The 19,370-nt window shown below is 38.8% G+C and overlaps 1 protein-coding gene across 3 annotated transcripts in view; it reads right to left on the reverse strand.

The window, feature by feature from the left end:
- HYDIN (HYDIN axonemal central pair apparatus protein) overlaps window positions 1-19,370 on the reverse strand; it is a 296,336-nt gene that overhangs the window by 242,985 nt on the left and 33,981 nt on the right. For all 3 annotated transcript variants that reach the window (XM_045534000.1, XM_045533999.1, XM_045533998.1), the window contains exons 4-7: window positions 18,075-18,194; window positions 15,383-15,517; window positions 9,796-9,995; window positions 990-1,114 (exon numbers count right to left, since the gene is read on the reverse strand). In XM_045534000.1, coding sequence (XP_045389956.1) covers window positions 990-1,114; window positions 9,796-9,995; window positions 15,383-15,517; window positions 18,075-18,194 — 580 coding nt within the window. The remainder of the gene's footprint in view (window positions 1-989; window positions 1,115-9,795; window positions 9,996-15,382; window positions 15,518-18,074; window positions 18,195-19,370) is intronic.

The raw sequence follows: 19,370 nt of genomic DNA on the forward strand, positions 1-19,370 counted from the left end.
GTTACATGAGTCAAAAGTTCCTTCTTTCACTTAAGCTAGTTTCACTTGCTAGTGGCCAGTGAACTACAGCTAATACTGACAGATAAAACAACACTCTGCACCCCTGCTTATGTGTTGTTATGCTGGGCAATGTGGAGCCAGGACCACTTAACCATGGTTCCTAAGGCAACGGCTTGAATAATTTTCCTGTTCAGATATGCTTCCACAAAGCCAGCAACTCAGAACTGTGACCTCGATGGCATTCGTCACTTTCCCTGGCTGTGTACTTCTCCCCACAATGTCCTTCTGCAGATAATCTGGGTTAATCAGCACGAATGGGTAAAAAGGAAGTGAGGGGGAAATGAGAAAAATCATGAAATAATAAATGGTACTGGTAAAATATTAATTTGAAAACCAGCTTTAGAGAGTATATAATGTACATGCAGTCCACATGACCATAAATTAAATATTTGCAAAAACAATGATTACACAGGACACAGCCCTCAAGAAAATGCTAGTGGCAATAGACACAATCCTACATTCATGTAAGATGTTAAGTAAGATATCTGCATGTCCTAAGTATTAAAGTAACTGGATCTTACATAGAACAGTGGGCACATACAAGAACATTCTGAACTGGGGTTTACATTTTTTAAATGTCAGACAAATGTATCAACAAATCAAATGGAAAACCCATTGTATTAAATTACCTTCAAGTTTCTGTTTACATGCAAATACCCTTAATCTGTCAGTATGACTTTTGGCTCTGGGTTCCTCCCTGAGCCCCGTATTTCTCAGGTTTTCAAGCATTGGGAACACAAGTTAGGTGGGATTTATATCTGTCTGACTCAACATCATTTCTTTTGGAGGCCTTCACTGTTTGATTCATTATATCGTGGACCTTAGCTTACTCTAAGGTAGCCAAAAATAACCATTTCCTGTTTAGATTTATCATATTTCCCATTGGATATTTCTTAACATGTAAAATGTTTAACAAAAATAATGCATACCTGTGTCATAACACACGATAAGTCTTGCACTGTGACTGCCCACACTCTGTGGCTCAAATTCCACTTCCAGTTGCATGGACTCTCCCACGTTGAGAGTTCCAACAGGTGGCTCTACAGAGAAAGGCCTGCGACACACATGGAGACACACCATCAGAGCACATTTCTGACTAGCGTGAGGAGGCGAGTTCTAGTTCTGCAGACAGCTCAAATCCCAAACTGCAATTTTGTGGTGTGGAAGCGAAGTACACTTTCCTCCTTAATGTGAAAGAACTTTTATTTTAATGTTCAAATAACAGTAATAGATCAGCAAGTGTGAGGAAAACTTAAACAATGCAGTAATATTCTTGTTTGTTCAGCCCTTCTTTTGACGTTCATTGAAGTGTCCCTGCTGGGCTCAGACACTCAGGTTACGGTGACTGCAAATGACTAAAACTCTGCCCTTGTCCTTAAACACTGAGATTGCAGTAAGGGACAGATTTAAAGCATGTATGCAAATATCCGCAATTGCAAAGGCATAGTGCCTTCAAAGAGATAAAAATCAAGTTTTGTGAGAGGTCAGAGGAGAGAAGGCATCATAGTAGAAAAATATATCAGAGTCTCAAGAGGAAAGTGACGGCACACTCACTCACATTAGGATAATTCCAGGTCAGTTTAACAAAGGGTCTATTTAAATAAGGGGTGAGAAGAAGGTAGGGGGGAACTACAAGAGATGACATGACACAATGCCCCAGGTGTTAACCAGTAGAGCTGCTACCACTTCTAAGCCCAATGAGCTATGGGGAAGGAGTGGTTTTGAAACTGGGAAGGAGAGGCCAAAAGAGAAGGCTCCCTTATGAGGAGCAAGGAGCTTTAGCCAAGGGACACAGGCAACCCAGTGGGCTCACTGGGCAGAAGACAGCAGGGGAAAAAATACCCTGACCTCACATCTCCTGTCTGATTGTCTGCGGGACTCTCATTGGATGAACCCAACCAGAAGCCAGAAGTCAGTCTCCTCCAGGGCTAGGCAGAGAGTGCATCTGGAAAGGCAAACTGGGGACAAGTTCTATGTCTTGAAAATAGAATTTGGGGATGCAGACATTGTGGGGAGTGAGGGTTGATTTGGGAACAGGAAATCATTTCATTTAATTGTCTTGGAAGGGAATAGTAAGAGAGAAGTTGGATCTGATCGTGAAATATCTTAAATAACTTATAGAGTTCTTTCTAAATAGGAAGCCTAGCCCATTTAATTATTTTCATGGTCCATTTCACTTCTTTAAATTGCCATTTTTTTCAAAGTAATGTGTTATGCAATGTGTCTGGCAGACCAAGCTGTTTCTGATTATTTACTTCTATCACAACAGTTTTTAGAGTCATCATTCCTTAAATCTTCTGTCAGATGATGAAAATTTCAGAAAAACCAATTTCAGAAAAACTAAGCTTTCTGCTATGAGGGTAGAGAGTTTAGAGCAAGGGTAGCACTGGGTGGTACCTGAGAGTATTCCTGCAGGACCTCAGGTGCTTCCTATCTCAGACTATTGTTTATTTTCTCTGCTTTTTCTACTTGATCTCTTTTCCTTTCACTTCTTGATTTTCCCACTTCCTTTCTCTGCCCCATCTGAGAACCTATGGCACCAATCCTCCAATGAACCCCAGGCACTGCTGTAGTGGCATCCTAGGGCAGTGGTTATTAGTCTGGCCCCTGAAGCCAACTGAATGAGTTCAAAACCCAGCTCCGCCATGACCTTGGGCAAGTCAACCTTCAGTTTCCTCAAAGGAGGGTAACAACAGCACCTATTTCACAGGGTTATAATGAGGGCTAACAGGGTTGATATAGGTAAAGTGCTTAGAATAATACCTGGAGCCTTGGAAGTGCCATATGAGTATTTACTATTATTTTTGTTTTTATCTCCCTCAGTGGCACCCCCTAGATGCTGGAAGATGAACTTGAGGATGAGTTTGAGTGGGTTTTTTTTTTAATTTCAGAATATTATGGGGATACAAATGTTTAGGTTACACATATTGCTTTTGCCTTGCCCGAATCAGAGCTACAAGCATGCCCATCCCCCAGACAGTTTGAGTGGTTTAGATGAGTCCAAGCTTTTAGCACTCTCCTTTCAACCCTTCATGCTGATCTAGAGAGAGTGTAAAAACCACACAGAGGTCATGACACATCAATCTCTCATTCAGACACCTTTGGTGGTCCTCATTATCTATGCGATCAGGCTCAAACTCCTAGGCATTGGAGGTCCCACACAATCTGTTCTGGTTTTTGCATCCTCTTTATGCACAGACATCTGTCCAAACAGCCTATGTGCCTGTAACATCCCAAGTCAGTGCTGGAGCAGGATGGGGTAGGAAGGCTCTAGTCTCTTCACCTATAATTTCCCCCAACACTGCACCTGCTCTCTCTTTCCACCAGATTGTGCCCAGCACACAGACAATCCAGAACTGCTAGGACCCCTCAGAATAGTCACCACTTCCCATGTGCCATACTCCTTCTGAAGACACCCATCACAGCGCAGACGCAAAGTCACTTCTTAACTAGAATCCTCCCTGATTCTTCTTTTTATAAATAAAAATATCTCCTACCTTCAGAGGCTATAACTTTCTTTTTACTTCTTACTGTGGTTTATTTTGTAATAGAATTATTTTTCATGCTTGCCTCTCCCAATAGCTAGAAGGTTGATAAGAGTAGAAAGGGAAAACAAAATTTCATGAGCACATATTCTATGCTACTGGGAGCTTTACATACACCAGTTCTTTTAATCCTCGAACAAATCCTGAGAAAGTAGGTATTATTATTTGCATTTTGGACATGAAAAAACAGGTGCTCCAATAGGACAGGCAACTTGCCCAAAGATACCCAACTAGGTATTAGTGGAGCAGGGAGGAAAGCCTGCCTTCAAGTCCATGTTCTTTCTGCCCATTCCAAACTACCCTGAACATGGCAGCCATGCGATTAGCTTCATCTTTCAACATCTCTCAACACCCTATCCACAGTTATGTGCTCATAGGGGCCTCTCAGAAGAGATTGTTGAATTAAATTACAATAAACTTTTATAGGGAAATAAAAATCTCTGTTTTTGGTTATTAACTTCTGTGACATCTTGGCGAAAGAGAAAAGGAGCAGACCTTCAGTAGTTCAAGAATGTCTGCTTCGTGGAAGATGCAGGTGAGTCTCCCAGTCTCAAAGTTCTTTTCTTCCTGTGGCCTCAGTAAGAATCTGAAGAATTGAGAACTGAGCCCTGTTTCCTGGCTTTGGGACCACAAAACAACATTGTAAAATTTTCTTCTATCTTTGCTTCCCTACTTCCTAGTATTTTTCTTCCTGCACTGTGCTCTCATTTTCTTCTTCAGTAGTTAGACCGTCACCTGGGATTGCCATTGCCTCTTAGAGCTGCCTAAGCTTTCTCGATAAATCAGATGTTAATTGGGTAGAGTGTGTTAAGCTCTGGAGCTTACACATCGTCTATAATTTGATTTTGTATTTCATTTTACTAAATGCAGACAGGCAGAACAGGCTATCAAATATCAAGTATCAGAAAATGCTCTTACAAAGAAGTAAAAGGTATTGCTCCTCAAGGGTATAAGACCGGTGCAGTCTATCAAAATACTTGGTTTTGATATCACATCCTCATTAATACTGAATACTTAATTATAGAGGGAACCTGGCTTTGTGAAAAATCATGATCCATGAGAAAGATTTGAAGGTTTTTCCATCAGTTATGAACTGTCCTTAAGAACTAAACCTATTCCATCCAAATGAGTCAATATTTTAGGACAAGACTAAATATTGGTCCTATTATATTAAATATTGAATATGATATTAGTATTTTTTCTTCAGATAGTCTTTCTTATTTAATTCCTACCTTGAGATTTTAGATTTTGAAATTGCTTCCTAATCCTCTTTATTTCACAGTCCAATATTAATCCTACTTTAATAGTCAAAGTTATTCTGATACCTACTAGAGTTTTAGGTCAAATTTGTGCTAAAGTCGAACAGTAATAGTTTATGTTTTCTCTATATTTTATAGCACATTGCAGCTCCTTTTATTAGTGCAAAAAATATTATGCTTATTTTATAGTACTTGGAGCATATTTTTAAAAAAATTTTATTGTAGAGGTTTATAGTTGTAGTTTTGCCTTTGTGATATATTGTTAGTTACGCATCCTATAAACATTTATTGAGTGCTTATTTATTCTAGACACTTTGCTAGACACTGAGGACATACAAATGAAAAGAGTTAGATACAATCCTTGCATTTGAGAAGCTCACATTCTAATAGCGGCAATAGTCACATAAAGAAAGTTCTGTTTTTTATAATTGACATGAACCTAACCATTTTAAAAACTGACCATTAATCAAATCATTACCTCAATGAGAAAAAAGACGATCTGGTTTTTAAATAATTTCCTGTGAGATGTCCCGTTTGTAGCTTCATATTGACACTAAAAGTGGCAGGACCAAAAGTAGACCCTGCGATTGTGATTCCAAATTCTCAAACTACATCCACTGTTCTACCAGGTCCATTGACAGTCATATTAACTGAAGAACTCTGTCAGGGCAACAGAATCATCTCTGTAGGTTTTAGAATGGATACTTGTCAGAGGATCTTCCCAGAGATTCTAATTCAACATGATATGACCACAAATTAACCACACTCTTTCCCATTATAGCCATCAATGTTCTCAGTTGCAAACAACGAAGCCAACTATGGCTAATTTAAACAGAAAAGGGGTTGATTGGAAGGATTTGAGGCAACTCACAGAATCAACGACATGGTTTAAACACATGCATTTTTGTGGAAAGATCATAAAACTACTATTTCAGGAAAAGTCTAAACAGGAAAACAAACACATTTGCAAGCTGGGAATTTAACTGAGAGACTTGGTTACACAGAAGATGGAAGAGATGAGAAACCCAACTTAAGATGGTTAGATAGCTCAGGGATTAGTAATAACAGTTAGCCATTCCTGCCCTTGGGCTGGAGACAAAAGGAGAGGACAAAGTGTTATCAGGTCTTGGGGGCCAAACAGGGTCACCTGGCAGAAGCTGGAACCATGGCAATCTAGTCTGACTGCAGCTAGAACCATAGAGGAGATGCAACCACTGCTGGGGACTCTGCTGATGATGAGGAAGGAGGAGAAAAAATACCCCAGCTTCTTCCTTCTTCCTACCCTTCAGTCTCCTTCTAGTGCCCTGACTGGTCATCCCCAGCTGGAATCCAGCTGAGCCAGCAGGCTGGGACGGCTACCACAGCCCCACAGTGACATTGAGAAGAGCAGAGGAATGGCGAGAAATGGATCTGAGGGCAAACAAGCCCAGAGCTGGCCCATCTTTGTTCTAATCCAGGTTTACATAGTAACTTACCGGGGAAACTTGGGCAAGTCATTTCCCTTCTCAGACCTTCCTTCCTTCATCTGTATAATGGAGTGTTGGGCCAGAGGCTCTAACATTTATGTTTATGATTCCCCGCTAGTCCTTGAGTTGGCTCCCCATTTTACCTTAGAAATTTTTCTATATGAGAAAAAAAAAGATGATGATTCACATCCATAGTTATATGGATAGAAGAGTTTTAGATCTTTTTCTGCAACTTCACAGTATTAAATCTGTCAAGTAACTTTTGATTCACATTTACATGCATCTAATATGTAAGACATCGCCATTTATGTGCAGTTTTTAGGATTCAGCCGAACAGTCCATGAAGATATGCTGCCAACACTTGTCTTTCCACCTCAGGTGGGTTCTTTATTTCACAGAAAAAAATGCTAATGTAACAGGAAGTTTTTAGTATGTATTATGGATAGGGTTTGTGTATTATGGATGGGGTTTTAATTCAAAAAGATGGGCTCTTTCTAAGTCATGGTGAGCCAGTTGAACAACCTGCTTCTTTCTCCCTCATTCAAACTACATGAGGCTCACCATGAGATGACAGACAAAGGCTGTACTAGCACTTAGGAACAATGTCAGGAGATGCTGGTTTCCAAAACAACTTTTCCTTTGCCTTTGATGGTTGATTTATTTAAAGTGGTTCAGAGTCTTGCTTTCACCTAGAATGCAGAAAGCTGGAAACAGTGTTTCTCTCATCCTAACAATATAGAAAAGTCAGATAGATAATGAAATCACAACATTTCTGGAGCCTGTCAGGCTGCTGAGGTTGCAGGGCAAACAGTCTGAAATCTAAAGATGGACAACCCCTAGCCCCCAAGGGAGATGGCACATGTGCACGCTGTCTCACCTGTGGCTTTCACCTGTGGGAGGAAGAACTTCCCTACAAGCAGAAGAAAAAGTGGAAAAGGATGGAGCAGAAGTATTTAAAGAGATAATGGCTGAGATTTTCAAAAAAATAATGAAAGATCTGGAAGTTCAGAGAACATTAAGCAGGATTAAAACCAAAATCAAACAAAAACAAAACAAAATCCTTAAAAACAAAAACAAAACCCACACGTAGACACATTATATTCAAAGAGCTAAAAGCCAAATATAAAGACAAAATCATGAAAACAGCCCAAGAAAAGGAGATAACTACCTATATATGAGCAAAGATAAGAATTATAACAGACTTCTCATTAACAAAATGTAGCCAAAGGAGAATGGAGTGACATCCTTAAAGTACTAAAAAAAATAGTGTATATGTAATTGTTGACTCCAAATTCTACACTGTGGAAAAACTATCTTTCAAAAATGAAGGAAAAAAATAAAGACTTTTTCCAAATAGACAAAAACTGAGGGAATTTACAATAGACTTATGCTACAAGAAATATTAAAGGTAGTTTTTCAGCCAGGAGATAATACTAGACAAGAATGTGGATCTACATGAAATGGTTCAGAGATAATGATTCTCCTGGGATACTTGGAAGAGTAAACACAAATTCTCTCTCAAGGGATGTGCCCTCAACCGCAATTATGGCAGCCCTGCTGCCCTACAATATGGCACACTAGGTAACTTGAGAACTCTTCCACCAGAAAATACCCAGAAAGACTGGAAAAAATGTAACTTACATAAATGTGTAGTTGAGCATGTACAAAAATAAGGAAAACTCACAGGATTCCCAAACAAAGAGGACACTGAGAACCAGAGCAGGAAGCCACTGAGCTAACGCTAGCTCTGGCCTGGGTTCCCAACAACCTAGAAGCCTGGCTTTTCAACAGCCCTGCTGGAGCAGGAGACAAGGCCTTGGGACAGTCAAGCCAGGAGACTGACACCAAATCCCCATATAAACCTGAGAAATTTGAAGGGCTACCAAAACGTACTCCCATCAGGAAAAGAAAATGTCTGTCTTGGGTTTGAGTAAAGGAAATGAAGTTTCTCTAGGAAATTCATAACTCTGGACTTCGGTCTCATGCAGTTTTAGGGTTTGCACATACACTAACAGTCCAGGAGTGGTAGTGCCTATGCCAAGAAATTACCAAAAGAGTATTCCATAGTAGCCTAATCTTTGGGAACCAGGCAGAAGCAAATGCTAATCCTTTCTGTAGAGATGTGTCCTTAAACCAGGAAAGGATTCCACAGAAAAAGCCCTTCCAAAAAGTAGCTTAAATCTAGATCAATATACACACTAATTTTTAGAAAGTCATAGAAAAAAAACTTGTCTCCCTGCTTCCTGTCTATGCAAACCAGTCATTCTTGTTAAGGCCCCACTGGTCAGCCACTGTTCTCATGTCCCATAACAAAGTGTTCTTTCTCATGTCATAAGAGAACTCTTTGAGAGCAGGGATTGTCTCATCATCCTTTATCTTGTCCCATGGTGTCTACAACGTGGCTACTCCATAAACATTCAGATTAAAATCCAACTCCATCACTTACTAGCTCCGTGCCCTTGAGAAAGTGATGTAACCTCTATCTCCCTCAGTTTTCTCACCGTCATAGCCAGCCATAGCAGGCTGAGTCCTTCTCACATCGCATCACTCTGAACTCTTCTGCTTCCCTCTTCTATTTTTAAAAAAACCTTTGTGATTACATTAGGCCCATCCAGAGAATAGGGATAATCTCTTGATTTTAACATCAGCCGATTAGCTACCTTAATTACATCTGCAACCTTAATCCCCCTTTGCCATGTAATAATAATACTACAGTCACAGGTTCTGGGGATGAGGACATGGACATACCTGGAGAGCCATCTTTGTGCCTACCACACTGGCATTAGCTCATTTGAAGAAAAAATAAAAGAGCAAACACTGATTACATGGCACTTGCTATGTACCGGGAGTTTATGTTTATTATCCTCACAACCACCCTGTGAAGTGGCTGGTATACTTTCCCCCATTTTTCAGATGAGAAAACTGAGGACACTGAGCCAAGGAATGTGGACGGCCCCTAGGATCCAGAGCAGGCAAAGAACTGTATTCTCCCCTCAAGCTTCCAAAAAGGAACATAGCCCCACTCTCACTTTGATTTTAGCCCAGTGAAACTTCTTACCTATGGAAACGTGTAAGATAATAAATATGTGTTGTTTTAAGCCACTAAGTTTGTGGCAATGTGTTTGAACAGCAACTGAAAACTAATCAAGCCACTTATAAAAATTCTTGGTCAAAACTAATTTGTTTATTTATAAATTCCCATGGGCCATTCTTGATAGTAAAAGAAAAAATTTCAAAAAACCAAACAGGTAGAAGATTTAGTAAAAAATGTATATAAGATATTAAACCTTGAAGTTTAGTTTCCTCTGAGGATGAGGAAGTCTACCCTACATCAGTGAGAACTTCCAGCTTTGCAACTGAAGATCGTAACAAGCAGTTCCACCCCCAAAGCTATCTGAGAAAACTACTAGTGCTGACTAGATTTAGCTATAATCAATCAAAAACAAGAGCCAAAGGAACACATACCTATGAGTTTTGATGTGAAACACTGCATCTTTCTTGCCAATGTTTCGTACTAGCAGAATCTTCTGGGTGCTGTATTTGACAGGGCAGGTGGAAAAATTCAGCTTGTCAGGAAAATCTAGGATGGCTCGCGCACCTCTAGCTTTGATGGGTACGATAAACTTTTCTCTTTCAGTAACACAGGTCAAGATATGGGCGTAATCCTGCAAGGGAAGGGTACGATCATTATTTGTGGGAAACGAGCACGATCAAGATAACTGTGCAAGAAAACTGGCTGTGCGCCAGGCATTTTGCGAAACAACTTAGTATATTTCTGTGAAAACTTCTCAAGACAATTACAGATGTACTTTTAATGAGATTCTCTTTTCTGAGAGAGAGAGAGAACTGTTCAAGTGTTAAAACCTACCAGCCACTTGAGAAGCTCATGTTTCATGTGTTTCCCAGGTACTAGGGAGATAGGGCGGGGGACAGTGACAGGCAAGGCACATTTTTCTTTAGATCAAAGGAGGTTTACATCAGTTCCCTCATACCGTCCTTCCAAACCCTATTTATCCTTCAAGTCATGTATGAGAATAGTGATTCTAATTAATGGCCTCTTTATGCCCTCTTTATCTTCTTGCTTCAGTATATCCAGTGCCTAGAACAAGGCCTAGTACTTAGCAAACATTTAACAAATATTTGCTGAATGAAGGAAACTGAGCAATAAAATGGTGGTTAGTGATGAGCGAAGAGAAACTAACCACAATACAGGGACAGAGAGTGACTGGAGAGCTCTTTTACGTAGGGGTCAGCAAAGGCCTCTATGAGGAGGTGACACTTCAGCAGACAGACATGAGTGGGTGAGAGATGAAACCATGTGGGTGGACGGCTCTCCGGCGGAAGCATGATTTGAAGCCAGGTGCCAGGGCAGAGCAAAAGGAGAGTGTTTAGACACAGGGCAAGAGGGTGTGGGGGCCAGATCCCACTGGATCTTATAGGTCACTGTTAGGACCTACGCATGGCTGAAAGTGTCTGCGATGCTGACAGCTGACCATGATGGAACCTGGGTCACGTTTTAGAGAACACACTGGCTTCTATGTGGCAAAAGACTGTAAGGAGATTGCCGTGGGCAAAGGCAGGCCAGTTAGGAAGCCACTGCAATAGCCCAGGCAAGAGATGACACGGACCTGGACAGGTGGGGTCAAGTGCTTAGCCCAGTGTTTGGTGAGAAGCAAGTGCTCAATAAACGTTAGCTGCCATTATTAAACTTTTCCATTGAAAACAGTAATTTGTGTATGGCATATAGGAAAAATTTGACAATAATACAGATAACAATAATAAACAAGATAATTTCAGAAAGTGACAAGAGCTTTGAAGAAAATAAAACGTGGTAAAGTGATAATATGGGGCAGGGCTGCTTTAGATTGGAATAACCAAAGAGGCCTCACTGAGGAGGTGACCTTTGGTTGGAGACCTGAACGGCAAACAGAGCCAGCCAGATGAGATCTAGGAACAGAGTGTTCCTGGCAAGGAGAATTGCAAACATAAAAGTCCTAAGGCCAAGCGAGTAATAAAAATTAATGGACAGTATTCATGAAATTTATTACAATTGAGTTGTTAGACTCTTAGCTGTGCAATAGATTCTGGTTTCTAGACGGTAATGCCAGGCTCCAAAATTATGTTATACAGACACAAAGAAGTACAAATTGCACTAAGCATATTTGATTTTAGAAAACCCCACAGACTTCAACAATGCAAAAGTCTAATCTGATTACAACAGAATCCTAAAGAGATAAGCACTGTTTTCACTTTTTCTTAGGAGATCGAAACCAGCCAGGTACAGGTTTTGGGGGGAATTATAAACTGGAAAGCACCTGGCACGTGTGAAAACAATATTAATTGAGACTTTGAAAGAAAGAACAAAAGCTGCTGCTGAATCCAGGATGAGAGGAGATCCTGAAGTGTTTTGTCTTCTTTTATTCTAAATTCACATAGCCTCTGCCTTGTTCTATTAAAAATTTAAGACAGCTGAAAATAGGAGACTAATTGAAATATTGAGAGGGATGTTTTCAAACCTTTTCAAGGTCTGAAATAAGGAAGGTTTCAAGTCTGATCAGAATTACATAGTTTTTCATAATCAAGTCACATACCCATAAAAGCGTATAAATAAAGTTCTTTAAACAATTCCTTTAAAATGTATTCCCATCTCTGAAGCTAGCCATTTAATATGATTATATTAGGTTATGTAATATACCATTATATACTGCTCTACTGGTTTAAAACCAATTCAGATGCTATTACTTGGGAGACTGTCAGCACACAAGCCAAGCAACCACTTCAGTTGATGTGCCCCTTTCACTGTGCTAAGATCCAGGGCAATCAGGAAACTGAAAGCCAAAATATTTCTTCTGAGCTCTTTCCCCTCTACTAGGAGAGATTTAGCCATGAATTACTTTATATCCTTAAATGCTATCCTGTATGACAATGCTCTCCAGATGAAATTTTCGAACAATTTTTTGTCAAAAAGAAAGTTAACATCTAATATGTTCATGACACAAAAAGATATTTTTAGCCCTTTTTATATGCTTTTGTCATCTGTCGGCCATCTTCAAGTTGAAGAAACTTCTCTATATTTTCTTGAGATGAACTTTTCCTTACTCATCTCACTTGACAAATATTTACCACACACTTCCTACGTGTCAGGCACTGTACTAAGCACCAGGGTTCCAGGGGTGACCCAGACAAAAACTGGGGAGGGCTAATTCTAGGCAATAGGAAAACAAAATCCTGGTCATTATTTTTGCCAACAAAAAGTATTGATTGCAGAAAATTTTATGATACCTCCATTTTAATTCAAAATGCTGGCACTATAGTTTATTATTATTGTACAACTAGCTAATATAAAACATATTCACATTTTCTATTCTACTCAGGCTATGATTTTTAAATTTCACAGTAACCAATCACGAAGACCATTTTGACAACAAATTAGAAATTGTCTTAAAACATAAGGGGGTAATCTAATTTCATCACTTCATACTTTCTTCAAAGCATTGCTGCCATTTCCATATGACAATACTGTTGCAAACAGGGGCTGTCTTCAGTCCAAGGAAGTACTCTGTTTTGCTTTCATACAAAAGCCTAATATTTTTCATTCTCATTTTAATAGTAAAGATACAAATTTAAGAGGTCAAGAAAAATGTCAGGCTTCAGAATTTTATGGTGTTATTTAATGATAATATTGACTATTATATTTCTACAGTGCATGATATGTACACTAGGATTATTAGATTAATGACATATCCAATCAGTTTTTTAAAAGTCTGTGTGAAGAAAGATAAGGAAAGCCAAAGTGAATTTGCTGCACCTGTTATCTGGGTATTTGGCATTCTTAACAAGTTCCATGCCCAGAAAGCCAGATTAATAGATGACAGGGAAAAATGTAAACTGCATTATCATCTTCGATGTGCTAATATACATGGGTGCTGAAAATCCAATTGCAAGAGGCCTGGCTTATTAACTGTGGCATGCTACAATTTATATATCTCACCTCCAGATGTGAGAAGGGTAAATGAGAATGGAGTCTGCTTAGATCAGCAGGGGATAAGAAGGGGGAAAAAAATGTATGTACTTTGGCTATCAATTTGCCCAAGTGAAGAAACAATGACACAGTGAAATGACTGACTTTTATTTTTTCCCAAAATAAATCTGGCTCTAGTTACTCCTTGGCTGTATTCTGGAGCAGTCTGGAAGACAGCATCCCTAACCCTAGCTGGTCATGCTTGCATGGCCCTGTCGACTTTCCAACAGTGAGGGCAAATGCAGATACCGAATATGCATTACCAGTCTTAGCCAGCAAAAGGAGAAAACAATTCTTGTCTTTAGAAAGATGAATTTTATAAATTATACAGAACTTAAGAGTCTGAGTCCAACACAAAATCTTAATGCAACCAAAACTGCATCACTAAATTTCTCATCAGTAACCATGATTCCCACTATGTCTCTATACATGCATGTGTGTAGATAACTTTCATATATTTAGCCGAAGGATCAATATAACAACATTTAACTTAGTTAAGTTTTTAAATTAGGAGTTTCCCAATAGATATGCCTTGCTGGATAAATGGAATGGCAAGAGGGAATAAAAGAGCTAGTAGCCAAGCAGCAATCCTCAATGGAAATGTAGCATTTCATATTTACAAGTAAATACCAATATAGCTAAAATACATTTCAACTATTTATTCACTGTATAGACAAGCAGTAATAAAATATCTCTCTCTTTCTTTCTTTCTTTTCTTTTAGCTTTTGATTATGTAAAGTTTAAAACAGAATAGTATAACAAACCCTAAAATGTGATTTAGTATACCCATCATCCAGATTCAACAGTTATGAACATTCTGTTATTCTGGTTTCATCTACACCTCCACCCTCTTCCCCCTTCTATTGTCATACAGGTTTTTTAGGTAAAATTTGTGCGTGCGTGTCTGTGTGTGTACAAGAACAAATATTACATGTATAATTTTGACAAATTCATTCATGTAATCCACATGCCTGTCACAATATAGAACATTCCATCTCCTCAAAAATTCTCATGTCTCCCTTTCTTAGCCAGACTACCTGCAGGTAGAACAATACTTATCCAACAGAAGACATATTTTGGCCAGCACAGAAAAAAAAAGTTAGGAAATCTAACCCCCTGAATCCAGCAGGCTTTGTATTTCAAGCCACACAAAGGCTTATAATCAGCTTTTGAAATGACAGTGTAGGAATCCACCACCAAAACTAAATCCAGGTACCATTCTCTTCACAAATAGTAGTCGGACACAGAGCCTCCAGAAAAAAGAAAAAAAAAAATGAGGAATTCAATAATATATAACAAAAATCCCTGCATCTGGAGTTATTTATCTTTTTATTTCAGTAGTACCTCCAACAAAATTACAAGTCCATAAACACAACCCAAGATATAAACAGTAATACTACAAAGTGGCAAAATAGTAACAGCAGTATTATCATAATGGAATTTTTGGCCACTCTCTATGAGTACATGCTTAACAGATCACATTAAATTCTCCATCCCTGCTCTCCAGAAAAGTAGCAATGATAGCAATGGTAGCAGGAATACTAGGAATGACCTTAACAGCAGCTAGTAAGTATTAGTGGTGGAGAAGCAGGGACCCAGAGCTAGTGTGGCTGACTCCCGATTCCAGCCATAATGGTGCAACACAGATAAGCACACGTGCTATTAACATTACATATAGCCTACATTTTGTTATGCCTATTTAAGTCTTGTTTTCCATCCTCGCTGCTTCAATCATGCTGGTAAAACTCTTTTCCTCCTTCTGACAAGTCCCCACTTAGGCCCAAAGAGAAGAAAACGGGACCAACAATTCTATACCACCATAATAACACCCACCCACCACTACCATCAATGACAACAATACTACCACCACCACCCACCAATGCCAACAACATCAATAACACCAGCAATACCACCAACAACTTCAACACTTCTGTGAATGTTCAAAATTGCATTGCAAATTGTTGTGGTATTTGTATTAGACAAGTGTTAGTGACAAGTGTTTAACCAGTTTTTTGCCAGTGCTGCTGTTACCTTGTTCTCCTCTGGCATGAAGAGGATTCTAAATGTGGATGGCACTCCTGGAGCCACTTTGTGGCCAATATCTTTGGGGCTGATTACTTTAAAGTACGGTGAACTTTCCTCAACAACTTTCACCATCCTTGGAATCTGCAGGAAAAATACACAATGATGGATACTGTGCATGTGAAAAAGCAGAAGAAAAACCACAGGCCTTGGAGTTAAACATAGACCAATATCTCCATCATCTACTTACTAGACATGTGGCCTTGGTCAAGTCTGAACTTCAGTTTCCTCAACTATAAAGGGAGGTAATTGTACCTACCTTTATCCCATACAAAGTAAGTGCTCAATACATTTTAACTTTAATTTTTATTAGCATTATTATTGTTACTCATTTTTATTATCATTGCAAGTCTTTGTTCACTTTATTATTTAAATGTGACTATCTTCAAAGGCTAACTGCTTGATCAGCTAAAACCCTACCCGCATAGTAGAGGTAAGCTGGATTTCCCAACATCTGAGAACTGCTCTGGGAGAAGATATACTGACTGCACTCCTTCCATGGGCCATGTCCTTCATCTGATGTGACACTTCATCCTCATGGTAACCTTTGAGCTTCATTATAGCTCCCAACCCAAAGTGGTCTAGCTCCACTAGGCAGTGGTGCTAGGAGTCAAGTCCCAGCCTGACTCCATGCTGCCTCTCCATGGGATTTGTAATGAGTAAAAACACTGTGGAGCAAGAACAAAAAGTGCAGTGGGATATCCCCCAGCCCAGCCTCAGCAGCTCCCAGTGATTCCATTCTGTTAAAGGCTTATTCCTCCACTGGAATCTGAACCCAGATCTGAACCTAGTCTGACTCTGCAGTCTGGGTTCTTGTAATTGTATCCCAAGTAGAATCATGTTGTGGCTTATAGAGTGTCCATGGCTTACTCTCACTGTGTGAATGTGAGAGAAACAAAAAAATAATGACCAAACATGCCCTGTCTTTTGCACTCCATGTCAGTGAGGAAGCAATTAAAAGGAGAATGGCACAGAAATCATTCCTCCGTGCCCCAAATCTCTCCTGGTGGTTCCTTATGAGACCATGAACTAAGGAAGCAGAGAAGCAGGTTTACATTAACCACCTCACATGAAGATCCTAGAGTAACTCAACCGAGGACAAGCCTGCCTGGCCTGGAGAAGGGTGTCTGCTTAATGGAAGCTGGACATTCCCTAGATGGGGACCTTCTTTCCAAAGGTCCAGAACTCTGGCTGCAACTTACTGAGAGGTTTGGGCTATCTATGGCAGACAAAACATATACTTGCCCTTTACCCTTGAGTTGCTCATATATACCCACTGATAATAATTTCTTGTTTGGGGTCAGGGAGGCGTGGCCAAAGGGCCATTTCTAGACTAGCTCATCTCTGCCTTTAATAGCCAAAAAACACCTGAGAAAGAGTCAAAATAATACAGAAAAGGAAAAGGGAATTGGAAGGGAGAACTGAACGGGTTGGCAGCCCTACATGAAAAGACAGTCCTAATGTCTATGTAATGTACCTCTTCTTGAGCTCTAAGAACACAATCCTATGTACCTTGGGTCTTTTTCTTCTTTTCCTACCCCTTTAGCTTCTGTTCCATGAGCTTCTCTTGCTAATACTACTGCAACAAAGAACTAAACAGACCATTTTCTCCAGAGTCTGACTTCGCTGTCACTAAATCACCCCATTGATCTCTGAAAGGCATCACTGATTCCTTTAATGAGCTACTATATCAAATATAACTGCAAGTCTTCCCATTTGCTTTGGATTCTTGCATAGTCTTCAGTTATTCTTTTTTCTTATAGCTAGAATTCTCTGTCTCCACACTTTCAGACTCCTGTAGGTATTCCTTCTTGTCTTTACACCTAAAGTTTGGCATCTCTCAGACACCTTCCTCCCCAACTGATTACTTTTCACACTTAAGTGTGCTGCATGCTGACCTTCTGCATTATTCTTTCTTTCGTTATTGTTAGATATCAAGGAAATCCTCAGGCATTTAATACCTTTTCTTGAAATAAACCTCTAATTTATCTCTGAAGAAAAAGGCATAAGGCTAAAGAAATTCTCAGTTGGAGCCACAAAGAGACAAAATATAGACAGCAAGAGAGGCCTTCCCAAACTAGCTGCAGAAAAAATCTGAAGGCTATCTGATATAGAAAGGTGAAGACAGAAAAAGGTGAAAGGGATCTACATTTTTTAGAAAAGTAGGTTTTTTTAAAGGTACAATTTGCAGAATATAAATGCACTACATACTATAAATATAAATGCTCAACACTGCAATTCATATGAGTAGACTTTGTATCTTAGATTGGGGAAATGGTGTCTCTATTGAAGAGTACATAAACATTAGTAGTAAATGCCCTCTCTTAAATGAAAACCTAGCCCAACTTGTCATACACGAGAACTACATGCCATTCATCTAGACAACCCTTTATTCAACAAAAATTTAGTGCACATGTTGGGAATTCACTCTTTGTTGGGCACTGTACTAGGACTGAACATAGAGCAACAGACAGGCATAGCCTTATCTTCATTAAACTGTCAATCAAAGGGCATGTTTTCATACTATTTTCCTAAGTCTATCAAATTAAAGAACTTATCTAAGATCCTACAAGATCCCATTTTACTTAACCCCTTCTCACATATCCTGGAAAAGTTCACCTACCTCAGGGACCATACTTACTTTGTCAGTGTTTCTCAAAACCAGTGGAACTTCATAGACTTCACAGGGAGTGTAGTTCTGAAATATAATTTCTGATGGAAAGGGCTGGAATAATGCCTGATCCAGGTCAATTGATGAAAACTGCAGTTGAAAGAGTAAATTATTCATATAGACACACAGTGGCAAAAATGACTGGGGAAGATGAGAAAATACTACATAGACCTACGGATATTAAAACTAAGAACATAAAAAACACTCAAAAAGGAATAACCATTACAAAAATTACTAGTTACAATTAGTGATATTATTGTCACCAACTTCTTTAATATAAAAGAAAATAGAAATTTTGGTCTTCAGTTTTTTAAAAAATATGCTAATAAGAACATTAACAGTAGACTTCCATTTCTAGTAATTGTGAATGAGGTGATTTGAACCAACTTTCCTATGAAAATAACCAGAAAAGCTGTATCAATAAGTATCTGCTTAGAAGCACTGGAGAACTAACAAGATAGTGAAGAATTATTGGCTAGAATCCAGGAGAAAACAGATAACTGGGGTGGTGAATAGAGTCAAGACAGAAAATGGGGCTATGTTTTTCCTTCATGTACTAGCGTGGGAAACGGGGTTGGTGGGGGATAGGGCATATGCAAAAGCTTTCTACTTCCCAATATATTTTTCTGTAAGCCTAAAACTTACCTTAACAATATTAATTAAAAAATAAAGATTGGAAAGAAAAAAATAAACATGTCATTATTCCCAGATAAGATATTTTGCATAGACAATCCAAATAAATCTATAATAAACTATAAATATCTAAGGAATAAATAGAAAAACAGATATGCAAAAGACCTCTGTAGGGAAAACGATAGATTTCACTGGGATAAATTACAAAGACTTCAAGAAATGGACAGATACAGTATGTCCATGGTTTAGAAGAATCAATATTGTAAGGATATAAATTTTCCCCAAATTACTTTATGAATTTAATGCGATCTCAATTAAAATCTCTCTACTCAATAAATTGATTCTAAATCTATATGGGAATGCCAAGAACCTAAATGGTCAAGATACTTCTGAAAAGTAACAGGGAAAATACCTTTACTGAAGAACAAAGTAACTTGCTTTATTTAGATATCAAGACTTAAAATATATATTAATAGTAATTAAGACACTATGTTTTTGAAAAGGATAAACAAATTGATTAATGGTATGAAATAGCCCAGAAACAGATCCTTGCATATTTGGACACTTAAAGAAAATAGCAAATAAAGAATATTTACCAGAAAATTATTTCTATGAAGCAATCAAAATTTTAAC

The sequence above is a fragment of the Lemur catta genome, chromosome 20 (assembly GCF_020740605.2).
Source record: "Lemur catta isolate mLemCat1 chromosome 20, mLemCat1.pri, whole genome shotgun sequence".
NCBI classification, from domain to species: Eukaryota; Metazoa; Chordata; class Mammalia; order Primates; family Lemuridae; genus Lemur; species Lemur catta.